The sequence below is a fragment of the Mesocricetus auratus genome, unplaced genomic scaffold, assembly GCF_017639785.1.
Source record: "Mesocricetus auratus isolate SY011 unplaced genomic scaffold, BCM_Maur_2.0 Super-Scaffold_100031, whole genome shotgun sequence".
Taxonomy (NCBI): domain Eukaryota; kingdom Metazoa; phylum Chordata; class Mammalia; order Rodentia; family Cricetidae; genus Mesocricetus; species Mesocricetus auratus.
Genome location: NW_024429212.1, coordinates 17,217,949 through 17,239,652, shown reverse-complemented (window position 1 = coordinate 17,239,652; position 21,704 = coordinate 17,217,949). Strand labels below are relative to the sequence as shown.

At 38.6% G+C, this 21,704-nt stretch overlaps 1 protein-coding gene across 3 annotated transcripts in view; it reads right to left on the bottom strand.

The window, feature by feature from the left end:
• Ccdc18 (coiled-coil domain containing 18) overlaps positions 1-21,704 on the bottom strand; it is a 94,634-nt gene that overhangs the window by 65,239 nt on the left and 7,691 nt on the right. For 2 of the 3 annotated variants that reach the window (XM_040733473.1, XM_040733474.1), the window contains exons 5-12: positions 19,960-20,066; positions 15,848-15,976; positions 14,434-14,530; positions 12,980-13,101; positions 10,885-11,176; positions 9,245-9,369; positions 7,636-7,805; positions 3,243-3,463 (exon numbers count right to left, since the gene is read on the bottom strand). In XM_040733473.1, the coding sequence (XP_040589407.1) occupies positions 3,243-3,463; positions 7,636-7,805; positions 9,245-9,369; positions 10,885-11,176; positions 12,980-13,101; positions 14,434-14,530; positions 15,848-15,976; positions 19,960-20,066 (1,263 nt within the window). The remainder of the gene's footprint in view (positions 1-3,242; positions 3,464-7,635; positions 7,806-9,244; positions 9,370-10,884; positions 11,177-12,979; positions 13,102-14,433; positions 14,531-15,847; positions 15,977-19,959; positions 20,067-21,704) is intronic. The other variant, XM_040733475.1, reaches the window with a different exon arrangement.

The window sequence follows — 21,704 nt, the reverse complement described above, 5'->3', positions numbered from 1 at the left end:
ACAGCCTCCAAAACAATACAGAGAAACCCTACCTTGAAGAAAAAAAAAAGATTAGAAACATGTGCAATATGTCTTAACAAATTAATTTCAAATTTGTATCAATATACAATATTTGTATACAATATACAGAAGTCCAATCCAATGTGAAATATTTAAAGCTAGTTATTTTTAAAAGTAGATTCAATAATTTACCTTTCTATCTTATCATCTATACCTCCCTTTTTCTTTTCACAGTAGATTCAATAATCTACCCTTTTATCCTATCATATGTGTATCCTTTTTTTTCCCCAAACAAAAACCTTGAATCTAATGCCCTTTGTTCAACTTTTTTCCTGACCAGTAACCAATAACATTTTGTAACCAATCTTTTTAAACAATGACAAATATCCATAATCCACTGAATGACCAAAAACCACCCACCCCACCTCTTAGAAATGTGGGTATCATTTTCTTAAAGTTACTTCCTGCTGTCTGGGGGCAAGCCCATCTGTAGAGGATCCTGAAAAGAAAATGTTTGGTTTTAATGTCAAGTTGTTTTTGTCCAGTCTCTACATAATGGAAATTCCGGGCTTGTCTCAAGTCCTAGCTAAAGCAGTCTGTGAGGCTGGATCATCTCAGTTGGACTCCTCGATCCGGTTCTGAGCAGTTCGTAGTCCAAAATCAATCTTTAGTTAGTATTGCTTAGCTTAATGGTGGTGTCATAGTCCTGGTGAAATTGGTGTTGTGAAGTTCCCTTTCTTTTTTTTGTTTGTTTTGTTTTGTTTTTGGAGACAGGTTTTCTCTGTTTTAACAGTCATCGCTGTCTTGAAACTCACTTTGTAGATCAGGCTTGCTTCAGACTCACTGAAATCTGCCTGCTTCTGCCTCCCAAGTGGTAGGATTAAAGATGTGTGTGACCTCCACCCAGCTTGGATTCAGTCTTCTTTTTGGAAACTTCAGAGATCACATTAGGTCAGATTATTTCTTTTCTTGGTAATTTTTTCCGGGTTTTTCTTCTATTTTCCTTGGATGCTTGTTTGTCCAAAGGTCTTAAATTCTTCAGATGGTGGATTTTATTTTCCTGAAAAGACAAAAACAAAACCTTTCCCCAACCCTAACTATGAGGAGGTTCCTAATCTAATCCTTATCAAGTATGATATATAGCTTCTCCTGAATTTTTTGTTGTATCTTCTAAAGCTCTTTGATCATCCAGAACAGCTATATCCATAGATCAGTGCCCCATTCATCCATTATCATAGAAGCTTCAGCATGCAGTAAATGGGAACACAAAGACTAGGGGGGTTTTTGTTTTGCTTTGTTTTGTTGCTTGGTATGTATGCGTTTCTTGTGGGATGGGGGGGCACTGTTTGGGTGTTTTTCCTTTTGTTTGCCTGTTTGCTTGTTTGTTTTCTAAAGAGAAAGAGAGAAAGAAATGGTATAGAGTTTGGTGATTGGGGAGATGGGTAGAATCCAGGAGGAATTCGGGGGAAGGAAAAGTATGATCAGAATACATTGTAAGAAAAAAAATCCAATTTAAAGGCTCATTTTAAAGGACTTATAGGAAGTTCTCCAGTCTATGAATTAAAAAACCCCAGAATATAAAGAAAGTTTTCTCAGACAAAAACTATTAAGAACCTTATTGGTAGTAGATTTGCATTGGAAAATTTTTTAGAAGTTGTTTGAATGTTTTGCTGTATGTTTTTAAGTGCACCACACGTGTGCAGTGCCTGCACAGACCTGAAGAGGGCCTCAGGTCCCCTAGACCTGGAGGTACAGAGATGACTGTAGGTGCTGAGAATTGAACCCGTGTGCCCTAGAAGAGCAACCAATGTTCTTAACCACTTAACTGTCACTCCAGCTCCTTTTTAGGAGTTGTACAGGCAGAAGAAATGTACCATATAGAATTTAATAAGCTAAATATATAACCTTTTTTTTCTTTGAGACAGGGTTTCTCTGTGGCTTTTGAGTGTGTCCTGAACTAGCTCTTGTAGACCAGGCTGGTGTTGAACTCACAGAGATCCACCTGCCTCTGCCTCAAGAGTGCTGGAATCAAAGGCAAGCACCACCACCACCTGGCATGTATATCTTCTTAATTAGCTAATTAAAAAACACGTATTGTTACCTTTTCAGACTATAACCCACGGTATCAGGGTCACAGGTAATGTTTAAAATGGGAGTTCAAGAGTTATAACTACTGAATCACTATTGGTGCATTACTGCAAGGCATTTGATTACACTGCGTAAAGATATACCATTGTGACTGGGTTAATGAAAAATGGTCAACAGTTAGGTAGGAGGTATAGATTGAACTTCTGGACAGAGAAAGCTCTCGGAAGAAAGGTGAGCTGCTAGCCAGAAACAGACATAGAGGGAGCAAGACATACATACAAGAGGAAAGGTAAAAGCCACGAGTCACACGACAACAATAGATAGATGAATAAAAATGGGTTAGCTTAAGTTATAAGCTAGTGGGACAAGCCTAAGCTATAGGCTGAGCTTTTACAATTAATAATAAGTCTCCATGTTGTTTTTTATGAACTGGCAGCCCAAAGAAATACCGCCTACAACTGGAAACTCAGAAATCTACATGTTTACAGGTTTCCTAGGTGGCTCTGATGTTTGCTAAAATTTGAAATTCTCTACTACCACTGCTTTTTTTTCCAATCACAATCTAAGACCGAATGTAATGTTACTACATTAACATATTCTATACTTCCATCAAATTTGAAAACTTTTAGCTACTAGGTAGTAGTCTCCTACTTTCAATATACGTTTCTGCCACGTGACAGTGGGACACACCTAACTCAGCACTCAGGAGGCAGAGGCAGGCAGATCTCTGGGAGTTCGAACCTAGCCTGGTCTACAGACAGAGTTTCAAGACAGTCAGTGCTACACAGAGAAACCCTGTCTCAAAAAACAAAACAAAACAAAAACCCAAAAAACATACATTCCCAATAGGTCTTAAAAGAATTTATAACTGATATGGTATCACTTTCCAAAGCCTTATAAATCTAAATTTCAATAGTTACAAAACCCCATAGCAATACTATTTTTTTTTTTTTTTTTTTTTTTGGTTTTTACGAGACAGGGTTTCTCTGTATTGGTTCAGAGGCTATCGGTCCAGCCCGGCCTTGAACTCACAGAGATCCACCTGCCTCTGCCTCTCAAATGCTGGAATTAAAGGCGTGCGCCACCACTGCCCGGCTGCAATACTATTTTTATACGTCAACGTTTAGTACTTATTCTCACAAAATCCAACTTACTTCACTTTCCAGTTTGCTAGCGTTTGAAGCTTTCTCTAGCAGTTCCTCTTGAATTAGCTGAAACTGACTAGTTCTGTGAGCCATGTTAACCTTCAAGTCAGAATTCTCAGCTTCTATTTGTGTCAGCTTAGCACGCAGTTCTTCTATTCCAGTAGCAAGCCTTTCCCTCTCTCTGTCATACTGCTTACTCATAGTATGCTGATTTCGATCTCTTATACTTTCTGAAATTAAACACAAAAGAAAAATTTCTCTAAATAAAAGTTCCAGAGTCAAAAATTGACTTAAATGGTTGAAAGATTTAATAATAAAGTTTAGTTTCTGGTTTAAAAAATTAAAGGATATGCAAATTAGTAGGTATAATACAGCATATAAAAAGACTTAAGGACAAAAGGCCTTCAAAATTCCAATATTCTTCCATAATAAAACGACCTGGCGCATGTGGTTGAGGTGGATGATAACGGCAGGAGCTGGGTCTTGCCTCCCACGGTGTGGTACTGGGGCTCAGTCTCGCATCAAACTTGACGGCAAGCACCCTGGCCTGCTAAGCCAACCCACAGACCCAATAGGAACTTTTCAAAAACAGAATCTCTACAGAAAGCTATTTTTAGCTGGGGAATGGTGGCGCACGCCTCTAATCCTGGCAATCAGGAGGCGGAGGCAGGCAGATCTCTGGTCTGCAGGGCGAGTTCTAGGGCAGCCAGGGCTGTTACATAGAGAAACCCTGTGTTGAAAAACCAAACTACATACATACATATATAATACTTATAGATTTAGAATATAAAAATATATATTTAAAACCATTTGTTTTTATGAATGTATAAACACACACACTTTCTGTACTTTCAGTAGCTGCAGGTTCAAAAGCTATGAACACTGAACCTTTTTAGTCCCAAGTTCCTCATCTACAAGGGAGCAGGAAAAATATACAATGATGTTTTAAAACTGACGGCTGCTTGAATGTGTCCTTTCTCCACTATAAACATACAGTTTTCTACTCCAAGGTAACTGAACTTTCAGGAGTATCTAAAGAGGGGTGTTAGTGATGGCAACAGAGGGGAAGAAGAAAAATGTACTTTGTTTTCAAGGGTTGGATTAAGTAGCCATCCCCCTCAATTCTTCACATATGCAATACCGCACTTCCCTGGCATCTGTCACTGGCTCTATCAGAGAATCTATATGTATCACCACCTCTAATAACCACACTCTCTCTGCTAAACACATCATTCTTCCCCAGCTTTTAATCAGATAACTGATTTTCTGTCATTTCTGCTAACAACCTAGACTTCCATAAAGATGCATTTGCTAACCTCAAGGGCCAGTACTAAAAGAGTATAATTAAGATTTACACTTAATGAATCCATGATCCAAATAAATATAAAATAAAAACAGAACTAGGCATATAGCTTACTGGTAGAGCACTTGCCCAATGTGCAAGAAAGACCCTAGATAGGATTCTTAGCTCCACAAACCAAAACAACTAAAATATTTTTTTTATCAAAAAGAAGGCAGAAAAGATGAACAAAATAGATTAGTACATTAAATCTAAATATAAGTAAATAAATAGTTGTGCTAAATCTGAATATCTAATACATTGCTTATTAAAAATAAAGTGTCTGAAGCCGGGCGTTGGTGTCACACGCCTTTAATCCCAGCACTTGGGAGGCAGAGGCAGGCGGATCTCTGTGAGTTCAAGGCCAGTCTGGTCTACAGAACGAGTTCCAGGACAGCCTCCAAAACAATACAGAGAAACCCTGTCTCGAAAAACCAAAAAATAAAAAATAAAAAATAAAAAAATAAAGTGTCTGGGCCAGGATAATGCACACTTTAATCCTAGCACTCCAGAGACAGAGGCTGGTGAATCTCTGTAAGTCTGAGGCCAGTCTGGTCTCCAAAGCAAGATACAAAACAAGCTCCAAAGCTACACAGAGAAACCCTGTCTCAAAAAAAAAAAAATGCAATGACTGACTGTATATAAAAGCAGTCCCAATTACATGCTTTCTACAAGAAATTCCTTAGCTACTAATCCATAAATTCAAAGAATGGGGGGAAATTCTACCAGTCAAACACTAATAAATAAAAAAAAAACTAAAAGGGCTACATTGTTTTCAAACAAAATAAAAAATATTATCAATAGATAAAAGGGTCACTTGATGTAATGAAAGGGTCTATTCAATAAGAGATGACAACATGTATGTATGAACACCTTTAAAGTGCAAGAGTAACAGAGCTAAAAGGACATACAACCAACCATCACATATAATGAAGATTTTCATACTATTCTCTCAGTAAATGATACAATAAATACATTGAACACCATCAGGTATGAACAAAACTTAAAACTGAAACTGTCAACCTAACATAAGTGATCCTTTCAAAGACAGGGAAGGGCTGGATAGCTGGCTCAGCAGGTGTGGTCCTGCAGAGGGCCTATTTCAGTTTCCAGCACCTGGCAGGCAGATTGTAACTGCCCATAATCACACTCTGTTGGCTTCTGCAGTCAACTGCACTCATATGCACATCCTCCCACAGAATGAGATGCAGATCTGTGAGATCAAGGCCAGACTGTTCTACATAGCAAGTTCCAGACCAGCAAGGCCTATATGAGAACAAAAATTAGAGTTAGGGATAAAACTCAGTGGTAGGTCACATTCTTATCATGCATAAAGCCTTGGGTTGATTAACTTCTACCAAAAAAGTAATAAAATTATATGAGGTGTGTTTCCTGACTACTACTAATGATACAAAGATATCCCTGACTATAAAGCAAAATAAGTCAGACTCAGACAAACATATAAAGTTCAGTCACTAAAGAAGCACTTTATTGTTTGAACTATGTAAAATGAAATACAACACAAAAATTAGTGGGATACAAAGTATTGCTTAAAGAAAAGTGTAGCCAGTCTTTAATCCCAGCACTCAGGAGACAGAGGCAGGAGAATCTCTGTGAGTTCGAGGCCAGCGTGATCTACAAAGCTACACAGAGAAACCCTGTCTCGAGGAAAAAAAAAAGTATAACCTTTTAAGTATTTATATCTGAAAACAACAGCTTTCACTTTAAGAGAAGTTAATGAAGGGCTGATTATACAGTTCAGTCGCTAGTTCAATCCCCAGCACTGAAAAGCAACAACAGAAAATTAAAACTAGAGGAAACTGAAAAGGACTATGAGGGACCCTGATAAAAATGTTAGACATTTAGGTTATTGTGATAGTGACAAGTGTACAAACATTTAGAAACATACATGCAAACCAACTGCATATATATATTTCGTTTTTCCAAACAGGGTTGCACTATGTAGTTCTGGTTGTCCTTGGATTCACTATGTATATCAGGCTGGCACTAAACTCACAGAGGTCCTCCTGTGTTATTTTAACTTCAGCACAGTGGCTCTGCCTTAATCTACTGTTATCTCTGCCAGCAACTGCAATCCAGTTACCAGCCTGCTTCTCTAGCAGCGGTGTGGATGCTCAGGCCACAGCCTGACAGGAATTCTGTGCTGGTAGGCACTGGCAGCAAGGAGAGAGGGTTACATAGTTGCTACTCAGTCTCTCTGAGCTCTCAGGTTTTCACCCCACCTATGAATCTTGAGTTTTATTCTAATTAGAACGATAGAGATTTAATTAAAGCTACCTTTAGCGGCAGCAACGGAGCAGAATTCTCAATAGGCTACAGCCTGAGCAGCCAGACCACTGCTAGAGAAACGGCCTCTGAGTTAGAACTGCTGACTGAGAGAGCAGTAGATTAAGGTACAGCCATTGTGCTTCTTCTACCTCCCAAGTGCTGGGATTAAAGGTGTGTGCATCCATGATTGGCAACCTGAATGCATATTTGAAATAGGTATATGTTATTGGGTAAATTTTTGTTTAAGCAATATATTTTTAAACAATGTAAAGTCTAACAATTACACAATAATTCTTTTTTTTAAAGATTTATTTATTTATTTATTATGCATACAGTGTTCTGACATACACACCAGATCTCATTATAAATCGTTGTGAGCCACCATGTGGTTGCTGGGAATTGAACTCAGGACCTCTGGAAGACTAGCCAGTATTCTTAACCTCTGAGCCATCTCTCCAGCCCAATTCTTGCTTCTTTTTAAACCATAAGTATTAACAGGAGACTAAATGCTTTTTTTTTTTTTTTGGTTTTTGAGACAGGGTTTCTCTGTGGTTTTGGAGGCTGTCCTGGAACTAGCTCTTGTAGACCAGGCTGGTCTGGAACTCACAGAGAGCCGCCTGCCTCTGCCTCCCGAGTGCTGGGATTAAAGGCATGCACCACCATCACCACCCAATGACGAAATGCTTTTTAATATTATCAATAATCTGTTCCTTTAGAATACTATCGGCAAAACTGATTATAATTTATTAAAGTAACTCAATGTAATATACTCACCAGCTTGACCACCACCTAGTTTTACAGGTTCTGTTTCTAAAATATTTACTTTGCCTACTTTGCCAAGTTCTTGAACATCATCATAAGCAGCAGCATTCTGAGATAACTGGTTCATAGTCAGATGTGCATGAAGCTTCTGAATTTCAGCCTCTTTTATTGCAAGCTTAATCCTAGCACAAAAGAAAAAAGGTCAGACGTTTATTACTAAGATTCTATTTTAAAACAGTATTTTTCACTTTTAAAGTTGTAAATACTTGGTCAACAAGATGATTCAGTGAGCAAAACTCACTTGCCTCACAAGCTTGAGGACCTGAGTTTGGTACCTGAATCCTACAGTAGGAGAGAAATGAGTCCTGAAAGATGGGCTCTGATGTCTATACAACTGCAATGGGTGTGTATGTGTGTGTGTGTGTGTGTGTGTGTGTGAGAGAGAGAGAGAGAGAGAGAGAGAGAGAGAGACAGACAGACAGACAGACAGACAGACAGAGACAGAGAGAGACAGAGACTAATAAAATGAGTAAAAACTTTAAAATTCTGATAACAGTCAATCCTTATGCAGGACACAGAAATTCTTGTTTGGTTGTTTTTTTATTTTTTCGTTTGTTTGTGTTTTGAAACAGGGTCTCTCCACATAGTTCTGGCTGTCCTGAAACTCACTATGTAGACCAGACTGGCCACAAACTTAGAGGTAAACCAGCCTCTGCATCCTGAGTGTTGGAATCAAAGACACACACCTAGCTAGGAAAAGGAATTCTCACAAACTACTAGACAGCAAACTGCTTTGGGTACTTTTCAAACATGATTTTTTTAAAAACTGAAAATATAAATACTCTACAACCTATAAGCTCTGTTTATAATAGAACAAAAACTGAAAACTAGGTAACTATCAGAGAATGAATAAATTAATTGGGACATAGTTCTAGGGAGGATTCCTACAACTATTTTTTTAAACATAATTCTTTGTTGATTCTTTGGAATTCCTACAACTATTAAAGTAACCAAATTAACCTATCCTTTGACCAACTATTCTATCTCAACAAGGACGGATTTTTAAGGTTTATTTTTTCAGCATGTATAGGTTGTAAGGTAAGGTATGTGGTCATGAGTTCAGGTGCTGGTAGACGCCACGGTGCTGATATGCTGGAGCTAGAGCAGCCGTGAGCCGTCTGACGAGTACCCTGGGACTCTAATGTCCCCGACCACAACAGTACTCTCTTACTCACTAAACCATCTCTATCCTGATGAACACATTTTTAAATGATGCTGAGTGTTACATAAAAACAGCAAATATAAACCTTATATACATATTTGTCTGTGTGAGAATGTAAACGTTTACAATATAGACAGAAGAATATACATTCTAATTGATAATGATGGTTATCTTGGGGGAAGGGGAGGGACAATGGAACTGGCAATGTTTAATTTTTTTTTATTTAGAAGAATAGATTTGAAACAAACACAAAAAAGTTAAAAATCAATTTTAACTTAGGAAATTAGTATTTTTATAAGATTCTCTGGAATTTCCTAATTTTTTAAATTAATCAACTAATCACCTTAAGGATCAACAAAACAATCTATTTACTATAACTTTAAAAACGCAAAAGTATACCTCAATTCCGAGATCATAAATTTATTTGCCTCACAGCAGCCAATGCAACTGTCCTCCTTGTTAGAAAAACTATTCGTCTGGTGCTTAGAAAAAGATGACCTAAAGCCAACTATTTCTCTTTTTAACTGCAAGTGTAAAAACAAACATTTAGAAGCTTATAATAGCTTTAAGATACAACTGTTTTCTTACATAGAACACTCAGGTTAAAAACTATGAATTTCATGGAAACAATCTGGTATCTAAAAATACAATGTATAAGGATGTTTGAGCTATGTAAATCAATATGAATACATTTTGAAACATAATAATTAAAATGAATTATAGTAATTAAATATAGTGTTTTCAAAAACTCACTAAGCAAACTCTTTCTAGCTACATTTATTTATATGTAGCAACATTTGAAATATGGATAGGAAGGATATACATGAATTTCAAAATAATACAGGACTATAAAAAGTAGTCATGAAAAACAGCAAAGCACTCAATGACTAAAAACTTCTAACTATAACCAAGTCACGCTTTCTAGAAAAAAAATTCCAAGTCAGACTTAGCACTTCGTCTTTCTTTTTTTTTTTTTTTTTTTTTGGTTTTTCGAGAAGGGTTTCTCTGTATTGTTTTGGAGGCTGTCCTGGAACTCCACTCTGTAGGCCAGGCTGGCCTCAGACTCACAGAAATTCGCCTGCCTCTGCCTCCCGAGTGCTGGAATTAAAGGTGTGCGCCACCAATGCCCAGCCAGACTTAGCACTTTATGAAACAAAAGAGTAAACATGTATAGTCACCTTTAAAATCATATGTGAAACCACTCTTGACACAGAGCACAAATACGGATTTCAATTTAAAATGAGTATATTAAAATGAATATATGTATATATATATGCATATTACACTTCGATCTTAAAAGGAAACATCTAAGTAAAGCAGACAAAGCAAAGGCAAGAAGCTTAGAACTTGTTCTTGCTAACTACTGATTAGGCTAGTATTTCTCTGCAACCACATTTTTTTAATAGTGAAATGACATTATCAAAATGGATTATTTCCAAGTTACTTTCAGCTTCATAGTTCCATGACTGACAATACTTTAAAACATATGTTTCTCATTCTTTCCTTTATTTCACACCTGTCAATGTCAAATTTCTAACACATGTATATTCACTTTTCTAATATTATTGACATACACAAATATTTTTAATCTCGTAATAATCTAATAAGTATATGCAGAGTTGCTCAAAATTAGCTAACAGAAAAAACAAAAATTAAAACCATAATGAAACACTAGCTCCCATAGACTAAGATGGACAGAGAGACACAACAGAAGTGTCAGCAAGGATGCAGGGAAACCAGAGTCAGTGCTGGAAGAGTTCTAAACGTGTGGGAGTTTTAGAAAACATTTTGACATAAATTTACTGTATTTCCCAGAAATTTTACCCTTAGGTATCTATCCAAGAAAAACTGAAACATGTCAACAAAAAGACTTCTATGACGATATTCATAGAAGCACTACTCATATAGACTGAAAGCAGAAAGAACAAACAGAAGAAATAAGTAAAGAAACCACAAAGCGGTGCTCCGTGCAACGGCAAGCTTCCTCTCCCACTGTGCGCGCAGCCAAGGGCGCGGCAAGTCTCTTCACATACACTTACCGGCATCTGGGACATCACTTTTTCTAAGCTTCTCAGTTCCAACCTTGAATTATCAATTTCCTGCTGACACAAGTTCAGTCGCTCATTCTGTGTTGCAACACGAACCTTCAATTCTCGGTTTTCATTTATTAAAGAAAACTTTTCTCGCAATATTTCATCTTTGTCCTCTAACTCACTCTCTAGCTTCAGGATACTTTGTCTAGATTCAGTTAACTGTGACATAACTTCTGAATTTTTCATTGCCATAATTCTTAATTTTTCTTTTCCACTGCTATGCTCTTCTTTTAACTGCCTATAAAGAAAATAGTATTAAAATGACAATAAAATGAGCATACATTTTCAATAATCAAATTTACATGCTCTCACTCTATACCACGGGCATAACACCAAACCAAACAAACAAACAAGCAAGCAAACAAAAAACAACAGGCAAAACAAGAGGATAAACTGAGGCGCCAGGGCACTTTCCCAACAGTCACATGCACACACACATACATACACACATGCATACTAACAAAACCCAAGTACTAAAGGACCGGTGTTTACATGATTGTTTTGACACCCACCCCTCTCATCTTTGTGGACTTTCAAGAGGACTGTGGGAAGATCTGGTTCACCAAGATCTGGGAGGACAGAAAATGTTGCCGTACCCATGAATATGCCATCCACTTCATAAACATCTGTAAGTATCCAAACATAGAACCAAGGACTGTTATCCTGCTCCCTCAGCACAAGCCATTCCAATCTCTCTTTGATGTGTATATTTTACTTTGCTTTACTAAGTTAACTTCTGAGTAAACTCTATCTCTGTTGACTTAATTTTCTCTGAGAACAGATTATAAAGAAAAATATTTATGCTGGGCATGGTGGTGTACACCTTTAATCCCCACACTCAGGAAGCAGAAGCAGGAGGATCTAAGACCAGCCTGATCTACAAAGTGAGTTCCAGTATAAGCTAGGGATACACAGAGAAGCCTGTTTTGAAAACAAAACAACAAAGACAGTCTGAAAGAACAAACTAAACTCAAAAAGAAGATAGGAAGAAATAATTAAAACCAGGCAGAAATTATCAGGTGTGGTGATGCACACCTTTAATCCCAGCACTTGGGAGGCAGAGACAGGGAGATCTCTGTGAGGTTGAGGCCAGCCTGATCTAATAGTAAGTTCTAGGACAGCCAGGGCTGTTACACAAAGAAACCTTATCTTGAAAAAAAAAAAACAAACAAAAGGAGGTATACAGTAATGAGATAATTAAAAGCATTGTTGCTCCTAACATGGGGACTGAAGTCCAGGTCTCAGCACCCATGCCAAGTGGCTCACAACTGCCTATAACTCTACCTCCGGGGGATTCGATGCCATCTTCCAGTTTCTGAGAGCCACTACATTACCTGCACACACACTTAGAGACACACACAGAGACACACACAGACACACACAGACACACACACACAAAAATAAAAATTTCTAATAGGAAAAGACCAAAAGACTAGAAAACTGTAAGTTAAATTAACCAAAAGAAAGAAAAGATCCAAATTAATAAAATTAGAGGTGATCAGGTTGGCTTTATTCCAGACATGCAGAGGAGGTTTAATATATGCAAATATGGTAAATCATACAAACAGACAGAGACAGAAATCACATGATCATCTTAACAGATACAGAAAACACCCTTAATCCCAGGCTTCGGGAGGCAGAGGTAGTCGGATCTCTGTGAGCTTGAGGCCAGACTGGTCTACAAAGCGAGTTCCAAGACAGCCTCCAAAGCTACACAGAGAAACCCTGTCTCAAAAACAACAACAAAAACAAACCCAAAAAACAAAACCCCTCATATTTACAGTAAAAAATTGTTTTTAAATGTTTCCCTTTTGTGTATTAAATATTTGTGTTTTAAAAAAATTATTATTTTTGCCAGGTGTTGGTGGCGCACGCCTTTAGTCCCAGCACTTGGGAGGCAGAACAGGCAGACCTCTGTGAGTTCCAGGCCAGCCTGGTCTACAGATCTAGTTCCAGGACAGGTTCCAAAGCAATACAGAGAAACCCTGTCTTGAAAAACAAAACAACAAAAAAAAATCAATTATTTTTTATAATAATCTACCTGAATTTCTCTTTCAAAATTTCAAGTTCACTTCTATACAGATTACACTTTTCTTGAAGTCTTTTGTTTTCTTTTTCACAGTTACTAAGATTTTTCTCTAATATTTCTTCTTCAGCTTGAACCTAAAAAGAAATTTGTTTTAAATGAATAATATAATCACAAGTTTAACATTGTTTCCAGCTAAACTATTTAAAAGTAATTTTGGGGAAAAAAAAAAAAAACAGGAATAGGGCCAGGCTGTGGTGGCACTAGGGAGGCAGAGATAGGAGGATCTCTGTGAGTTCGAGGCCAGCTTGGTCCACAAAGGGAGTTCAAGGACAGCTAATAGTGTTACACAGAGAAAAGGGGGGAGGGGGAAGAAAGAAGAAACAGGAATAGGCTAACCATTTCATATGTTTAAGTCTCTGAACCTATAGTGGAAAGAAACATAATACAAAGGATAGGGAAGATGTTACTACTTATTCAGAAATCCTTAAGTACCAGTAATAGATTGGAAAGAACAATGTCACCTATAGGCAAAATGCTCAGGCCAAACATGAACAAAGCAAGCAATTCAAATAGCAATTACACATCCAAGTTGATGGGAGATGTCATTCTGTAAATCTGTCTCTTATTGGCTGTTGAATAAAGCACTGTTGGCCAATAAGGAAGCAAGATAGGTGGGACTAGGAGTCAAGGAGGATTCTGGGAGAGAGAGACACAGAGAGACACCATGTAGGTGCCAGAGGAGTAGGAGGTCCAGACCCTTTTTTCCAGGAAGAGAAATACTTAGATTAACAATTATGGGTTAAATACTTAAGTCAGTAAGAAACAAGCAAATGGCCAACAGCTTCACAATTAATACAGTGCCCTGTGTGTTATTTGGGGACTGCAACTGTGGCAGGGCCCAGGCAGCTGGTGGGGGGAAACTATGCTCTACACCAGTAAATAAGAACTGCACTTAGGTCCAGTGGTGACCAAGCCAGGCAAGCAGATCTCTGAGTTCCAGGTCGGCCTGGTCTACAGAGTTAGTTCCAGGATAGCTAAGGCTACACAGAGAAACCCTGGGGGAGGGGGAGGGGAGAGAGAACTTCCCTTAAGTACAAGTATTTCAGAAATCTAACTTTTAAAATTTTAAAATATTTCCAATAAAATAAAATCTTTAAAATTATTATTGATGGCTCAGGGCTTATGAGCACTTACTGATCTTGCAAGCTCAATTCCCAGCACCCACATGATGGCTCAACTGTCTGCAAGTCCAGTGTCAGGAGCTTTGACACCCTCTTCTAGAAAGCATACATGTGGTATGCAGACAAAAACCCATATATGTGTGTGTGTGTGTGTGTGTGTGTGTGTGTGTGTGTTAAAATAAACATTGAAAAATTACTATTCCATAGGTAAAAACATTCTATGTATTATCTACTTTAGACATGGACAATAATAAGACCCTGAGTTTGAACAACCATTTCTCTTACCTTTTCTAGTTTCTCAGCCACTTTTTCCTTATATTGCTGGAAAGCCTTACTCAGCTCTTCAGCGTTATACAGAGCTTCGTTCCTTTGTCGTTCGGCTCTAAAGTTTAAAAAGAAATGATAAAAGTATGGAACGCTCTGCCTTGAGAATTTGTGTGCATGTGTGTGCATGCCATGTGTTATATATGTGTATGGACACATGTGCTGTGTCACTGTGTGTGTGTATACATGTGTATGTGGCTACAAATTCATGTGTTTGAACATAAAGTTGGAAGCCAAAGGTCAACATCAAATTTCTTCCTTAATGGTTCTCCACTTCATTTTTGGAGCAGGGTATCTTCATTGAACCTGGAATCACTGTTTTGACTAGGCTGGCTAGCTAATGAGTTCTAAGACTCCACCTGTCTCCATCTTCCCAGTGCTGAGATTACAAATGGACGTGTGCTGTAGTGCCTAGGGAATACTGGAGATCCAAACTCAGGTCCTCATGTTTGCATAGCAGATTTTACCACCTGACCGTTACACAGAGAAACCCTGTATCAAAAACCAGAAAGAGCTGGACGTTGGTGGTACACGCCTTTAATCCCAGAACTGGGAAGGCAGAAACAGGTGGATCTCTGTGAGTTCGAAGCCAGCCTGGTCTACAGAGTGAGTGCTAGCCTCCAAAGCAATACAGAGAAACTCTGTCTCAAGGAAAAAAAAAAAAAAGAAAGAGAGAAAAAAGAAATCCTAAGACAGATATTATACTGCATAATGTATACAATAACTAATATCTGTTAATACTTAATTATAATAAGGATCTTATATGTTTCTTTTTCCTCATGTACACCAAGGAAGTATCAACTTAATCGATGTGCTGTGGGATATTTGAGCAAACTATATAAAGATGTGTCGCTGCTTTACCTTCATACCTGACTTGTTTAATAAAGAGCTAAACTGTCAATTGCTAGGCAGGAGAGAGTAGGTGGGGCTTCCGGGCAGAAGTTAGAATCTGGTATGGCAAGAGAGGCCAGCAAGACACAGAGGGAATCAGATGAACAGAACGGAGCAGAGGGAAAGAGCTGCATGGCAGAATGTAGATTAATAGAAACATGTTAATAAAGTTGTAATAGCTAGTGGGACAAGCCTAAGCTAAAGGCCAAGTTTTCATACAGCCACAGCCATACAGAGAAACCCTGTCTCAAAAAACAATACCAAAAAAAAAAAACAAAGAAGAAAATGAGGCAAAAGGACTACAGTTAATTGGAGTCAGCCTGAGCTGCACTGGCGAATTCTAGGCCAGGCAAGATTACATGACAACAGCCTATCTCAAAAATAATTTGCTTTAAAAGAGATTTGGCTCAGTGGTATAGCTGTTGTATACCATGCACAGGTTCAACTCTCAGTACTACAAAACAAATAAGAAAATCTCACAAACCTTTTTCCTTGTTTGCTTTGTTCAAGTAAGTCCACCTTCAATTTTATACATTCCTCTTTGGCCTCTTGCAAACTATGTTCCTTTTCAATCACCATTTTCTGACTCTGCTCTAATTTTTCTTCTGCTTCTCTATAAATAGAGAATAAATTTTAAGAAATATAAAAATGATTATTGGAGAAATATAAGAATAACACAATAACAGAAATTCAATTATTTTAAATCACTGAGTTAAAAAGACAAACATACAATGAGAACAGAATATTCATAAGTTATCAATAGAAGACTATTTATATGGCATAAAAGAATACTTTCATCCAATGAGAAACCCATCTAACAGTAAATCTCACATCATAATTCACATTCGATGACTGAGCATGGTAGCACATATTTCTATTCACAGAATTCAAGAGCAAAAGGATCAGGAATCCAAAGTCATCCCCAGCTACAGTCTTCACAAAAACAAACGTATTTCATACCAACTAGAAGCCTACTGCATACCTCAGAGACAAAACAAATATAATTGTTATCATTTCTACAACCAAAGACATCTTTGACTTTTCTACCCAATGAAAACCACAAAAATGTTAAAGTACCAAAAAGTACAAATTCTAAGCTAGAAATGTTTTTGTTATTTGTTGATAATTATCATTCAGTTATCCAGAATACTGAGAATAATCAAAATGAAAAATTACTAGAATAACAAGGGCTAGAGAGATGGCTTAGTGGTTAAGAATACTTGCTGTTTCTCAAGGGAATCAAGGTTTGATTCCCAGCACCTACAACTCCAGGTCTAAGGACTCTGACACACTCTTCTGGCCTCCATGAGTAGCAGGCATGCACATGGTGCACAGACTTACATACAGACAAAACATACACACACACACACACACACACACACACACACACACACACACACACATGAAATAACTAGAATAAATATGAGTGTAAGAAATAGCTGGGCTGTTTCTTTAATACCAGCGCCCAGGAGGCAAAGACAGGCAGACCTGTGTAATTTCAATGCAAGCCTGAACTGCACAATGAAATCCTACCTTAACATACAAACAAAAGGCAGCAAGATTGTTAAGAGGTAAAGGTGCTTGCCGCTAAGGCTGATGACTTAAGTTCAATCCCTGGAACCCAGAGGGTAAGAGTAAAGTAACTCCAACGGGTTTCCCTAACCTTCACATGTATGCCTTGGTATGATCACACCACTGCCCACCCCCAATGAAGAAATAAATGTAATAAAAACATTAAAAAAAAGAAATATCCAGTTACAAATAACCATGTGATATAAAAATCAAGCCAGATACAATGATGTATGCCTTTCGTACAACTTGGGACAGAGACATGAAGATGACCTGAGCCCAGGGGTTCAGGCCCAACCTGGACAACATAGCAAGACCTGGTCTGTCAAACCCATGGAGGTTAGGTAACAGTAAGAGCACAAAGCAAGGATCTTTCAAGAAAGGATAAATAAAGTGTTATAAAATGAAAAGTCGGCATTCACAAGGCAGAGGCAGGCAGATCTCTGTGAGTTTGAGGCCAGCCTGGTGTACAAGAGTGAGTGCCAGGACAGGGAAACGTGGAAAACGAATCAAGAAGGATTAAATGGTATGGGAGATGGGAGGGCAGGGTAAATAGAATGAGGGGGGAGGGATAACTGAAACCAGAGGCCTTCTGAAAAAGCCATATGGAAGCTACTGCAAAAGCTTCCTAAAATATACACATATGCAAAAGTTTAAATGGAGTTATCCTGTAATGTGGGAAAGAGAAGTTCCCTAGTAGATACCATACTTTACAAATGAGACAAATGAAAGGTACCAGTTCCCCATACCAGTATCAGGTTACCCTTTTTTGAGTTATTGGCCAATGGACCCATGGAACCCCAAACATTAGACTACTGCCATGGCTCTTAGTTACCCTCCAGAATTTGATGGCAAGATCCTACTGCTGAGATGCTACATACTTACATCATAGAACATGGAGAAATCTAGCTAGTACTCAACTGGAAGTTTATCCCTACTGGACAGCTTCCACAGTGCTCAAATGTTCCAGCTAGAGAAGAAAAGCTGAGCACTTCCAACTACAATCGTGACCTGCCTCTCAAGACACGCCCACTAACGAATAGTGGCACAAAAGTTACGGAGGCGACCAAGCACCTTACCCTTGGATTTAAGATGGGCTCCATGAGAGAGAACCCGCACCTGGCACTGTCAACAAGGCCAAGAACTTGTGGCCAAACTGGTCATAAGCCTACAAGAATCTACTAACATTATTCCGCTAAAGGGGCATAGCATGAAAACCAATCCTAATGGGTTGTTATACTCAACGGTGCATCGGCAACGCGTATCAGAGAAGCTTCTTACAGTAGATGACAATAAACCCAGAGCTCCACAACGGGCTAATATGCAGAGAATCGAAGGTTGTGGAGTGTTCAGCCTGAAATGGGACATCTAGTCTCAGATATCCTCATGGAAAAGAAGACAGAAAGATTTTAAGATTTTAAGAGTGTGTGACTTTAGGGAAGACAGTGTATTCTAGAAATAACAGGGAAGATACATATATCACAACAATTATGAGAGATACACAAGACCTCTATAAGCTCAGACCAGATGAAATTCCAGAATGCAGAAAGGAAGGTAGCTACAAAGCCCCACCCATCCTGAGCAGCTATTAGCATGTGAGAGCTTCTGAAGGGAGAGTCATTTTCTTTAGTGATGTAAACTCTGGTATACCAACCACACTTCAGGACAGGCCTCAGGATGCCTGAGAAGTTGTCCAACACAAAACAGAGGGTGAGCGAGTGAGCAAGAGAGCGAGTGAGTGAGCAGGCGATGGAAGCGAGTGAGTGAGAGAGGGAGCAAGTGAGCGAGTGAGGGAGTGGGTGAGTGAGCAGGCAAGCGGGCGAGTGAGCAGGCGAGGGAGCGAGTGAGCGAGTGGGCGAGCAAGTGAGTAAGCCAGAGAGCCAGTGAGTGAGCGGGAGAGGGAGTGAGCTGGTGAGCGAGTGAGTAGGCCAGAGAGCGAGTGAGTGGGCGAGCGAGCGAGTGAGCGAGTGAGCGGGCAAGGGAGTGGGCGGGCGAGTGAGTGGGCGGGCGAGGGAGCGAGTGAGTGAGTGGGTGAGTGAGTGAGTGAGTGAGCAGGCGAGGGAGTGAGTGAGCAGGCGAGGGAGTGAGTGAACGAGGGAGTGAGTGAGCGGGCGAGTGAGCAAGCTCCTGCACACACACAAAGTTGTATGCACAGGGATATAAGGGAGAATCAGAAAAGAGCTGGGAGGGGGTGAATATAATCAAAACATATTGAATGAGATTCTCAAAAAATTAACAAAAAAACATCAAAACAAAATTCACAAAACCAAAAATACATTAATTTAATGTATGTATTACAAAAAAAGTTCTAAAACTGGTAAGACATTTTTAACATACATCAGAATGTTAGTGGTCCATGCCTTTAATCTCAGAACTCCGGAGGAAGAGGAAGGAGGATCTTTGAGTTCAAGGCTAGCCTGGTTTATAGAGAAAAAGTTCCAGGACAGGCTCCAAAAGCTACAAGGAGACACCATGTCTTGAAAAAAAAAAAAGTTGGGCAGTGCACGCCTTTAATCCCAGCACTCAGAGGCAGGAGGATCTCAGTGAGTTTGAGGTCAGCTTGGTCCACAGATTGAGTTCCAGGACAACCAGGGCTACAGTGAAACCCTGTCTCAAAAAACAAAACAAAACCAAAACGACAACAACAAAATCATATCAAATACATACACACACACACACACACACACACACACACACACACACACACACAGAGAAAGGCCAGCCTAGTCTGCAGAGTGACCAGGATAGACTCCAAAGACACAGAGAAACCCTTTCTCAAAAAACAAACAAAACAGAAAAAAATTATGCAAATAAGCACCTCAACTTAAAATAATCCATTTTTAATTTCTGTACCCTTAATGTAAACTACAGCTATGAGAAGCTATAACTGATTGAAATGAATTTAATGATGTTTTAAGACCTTACTAGGTCACTAAAGATCTACTGGTATGGTGGTAAGAAACAATACTTAGTAAGATACAACAAATAGAAATACAAAATAAAAATTAAGCTACACAGTGTATTTACCTTAACACTTTATCTTGAGCTGAAACTTCTGCTTCCAAATTTAAAATCTGTTCTTCTAAGACTGGGATGTTGGCTGCCTGCTTTTGTGCTGTCTCAAGCATAAACATCTAAAACATAAAAACAACTTTTTCGGTATGATGTTTCAAGAAGTAAATCAACCTATTTGGATTTTAGTCTTTCCTTGTCAGATGAGAAGGTTCACGAGGATTTTCAGTCACTGACTAAACACAAAGTCAGGCTTAACTATTCCTTTCATCAACTTTTGTAAATACAGACTCAGCATGTGGCCTGTCATTGTTCTCAAATATCTCAGTATACTTGAGAGAAACCTACAATACCTCCTGACACTGTCAAGGAGGGTTAATTTCACGTGTGTGTGTGTGTGTGTGTGTGTGTGTGTGTGTGTGTGTGTGTGATCACAGTGAAAAAAATAGATAAATATATATTGAATTATTATGACTTAAAAACTAATTTTAGGATCTGGGCAGTGGTGGCAAATACCTTTAATCCTAGCATTAGGGAGGCAGGGGCAAGCAGATCTCTGAGAAAAGTGAATCTCTGTGAGTTGGAGGCCAGCCTGGTCTACAGAGTGAGTTCCAGAACAGCCAGTAGGACAGCCAGGATTACACAGAGAAACCCTGTCCCGAAAAAACAAAACAACAACAACAAAAAAATGATTTTTGGAAGCATGCTTAAGAGAGAAAACCTAGATAACTCAGAAAAGCACAGAAACGCTACAGCCAGAAAGATATAGTGAAACCACTAAAACATGAAAAGAATACAAAATATAAATGGTGGAGAATTGATTATTCTTGAATTAGTCAATAATCAAAATATCAATACAAACTGCTTATACATGAAAAGTAAGCTTAGAACATGAAGTAGGGGACAGGGAAGACATCCTGAATAGAAAAAGAAAAGATATTGCAGAGTCTCTTCAAGTAAGTCATCACCATCCCTTTTCACACTCCTACAACACAACAGCAAGGTAAAAGTAGATAGTATATGAAAATTTTGAGCAGGAAAGACCTGAAATGACGTAGATATAAATAAAGAGATCAATATAAAGCTCTTGCCCCCAAGTTTCTACTCCCATCTCATTTGGTGCTACCCCACAAGCAAAGCCAAAGATTTTTGTTGTTGTTGAGTTTTTGTTATGTTTGTGCTTTGAGACAGGGTCTCTCTACATAGCTCTGGCTGTCCTGGAACTCACTATGTAGACCAGGCTGGCCTCAAACTCAGAGATCCGCCTGCATCTGCCTCCTGAGTGCTGGGACTAAAGGCGTGCGCCACCACCGCCCAGCTCCTGGCTCTGCTTCCCAAGTGATGCATGCACCACCCCACCCAGATCCAAGTGTTCATCACTGAAGAAATTAGCTCCAAATAAAGACCATTACATCCTAGTCCTCCACTGGGGTCAGTGAACACTTTCCTAGAAAATGGTCACTTCTATAAATCATCATTCACAAATGAACAGACTTTGCCAACACATGGACAACTTCCAATTAACTTTTAAATATCTTTCTCTTGAATATGAATAATCAAAGCACTATCATCTTTCTTTTTATTGCATTATCATCTTTCTTAAAAAGCTTTGAACAAGCACAGCAAATACAAAAAAATATTATATTTTATACTGCATCTGGATGTTATAAAACACAAAACAAGCAGAACAAAGGGAAGAAAAAGGTGACAGCCAAAAGAGTCAATGGTATAAAAAATATATCCTCGGAAAAAAATCAAGT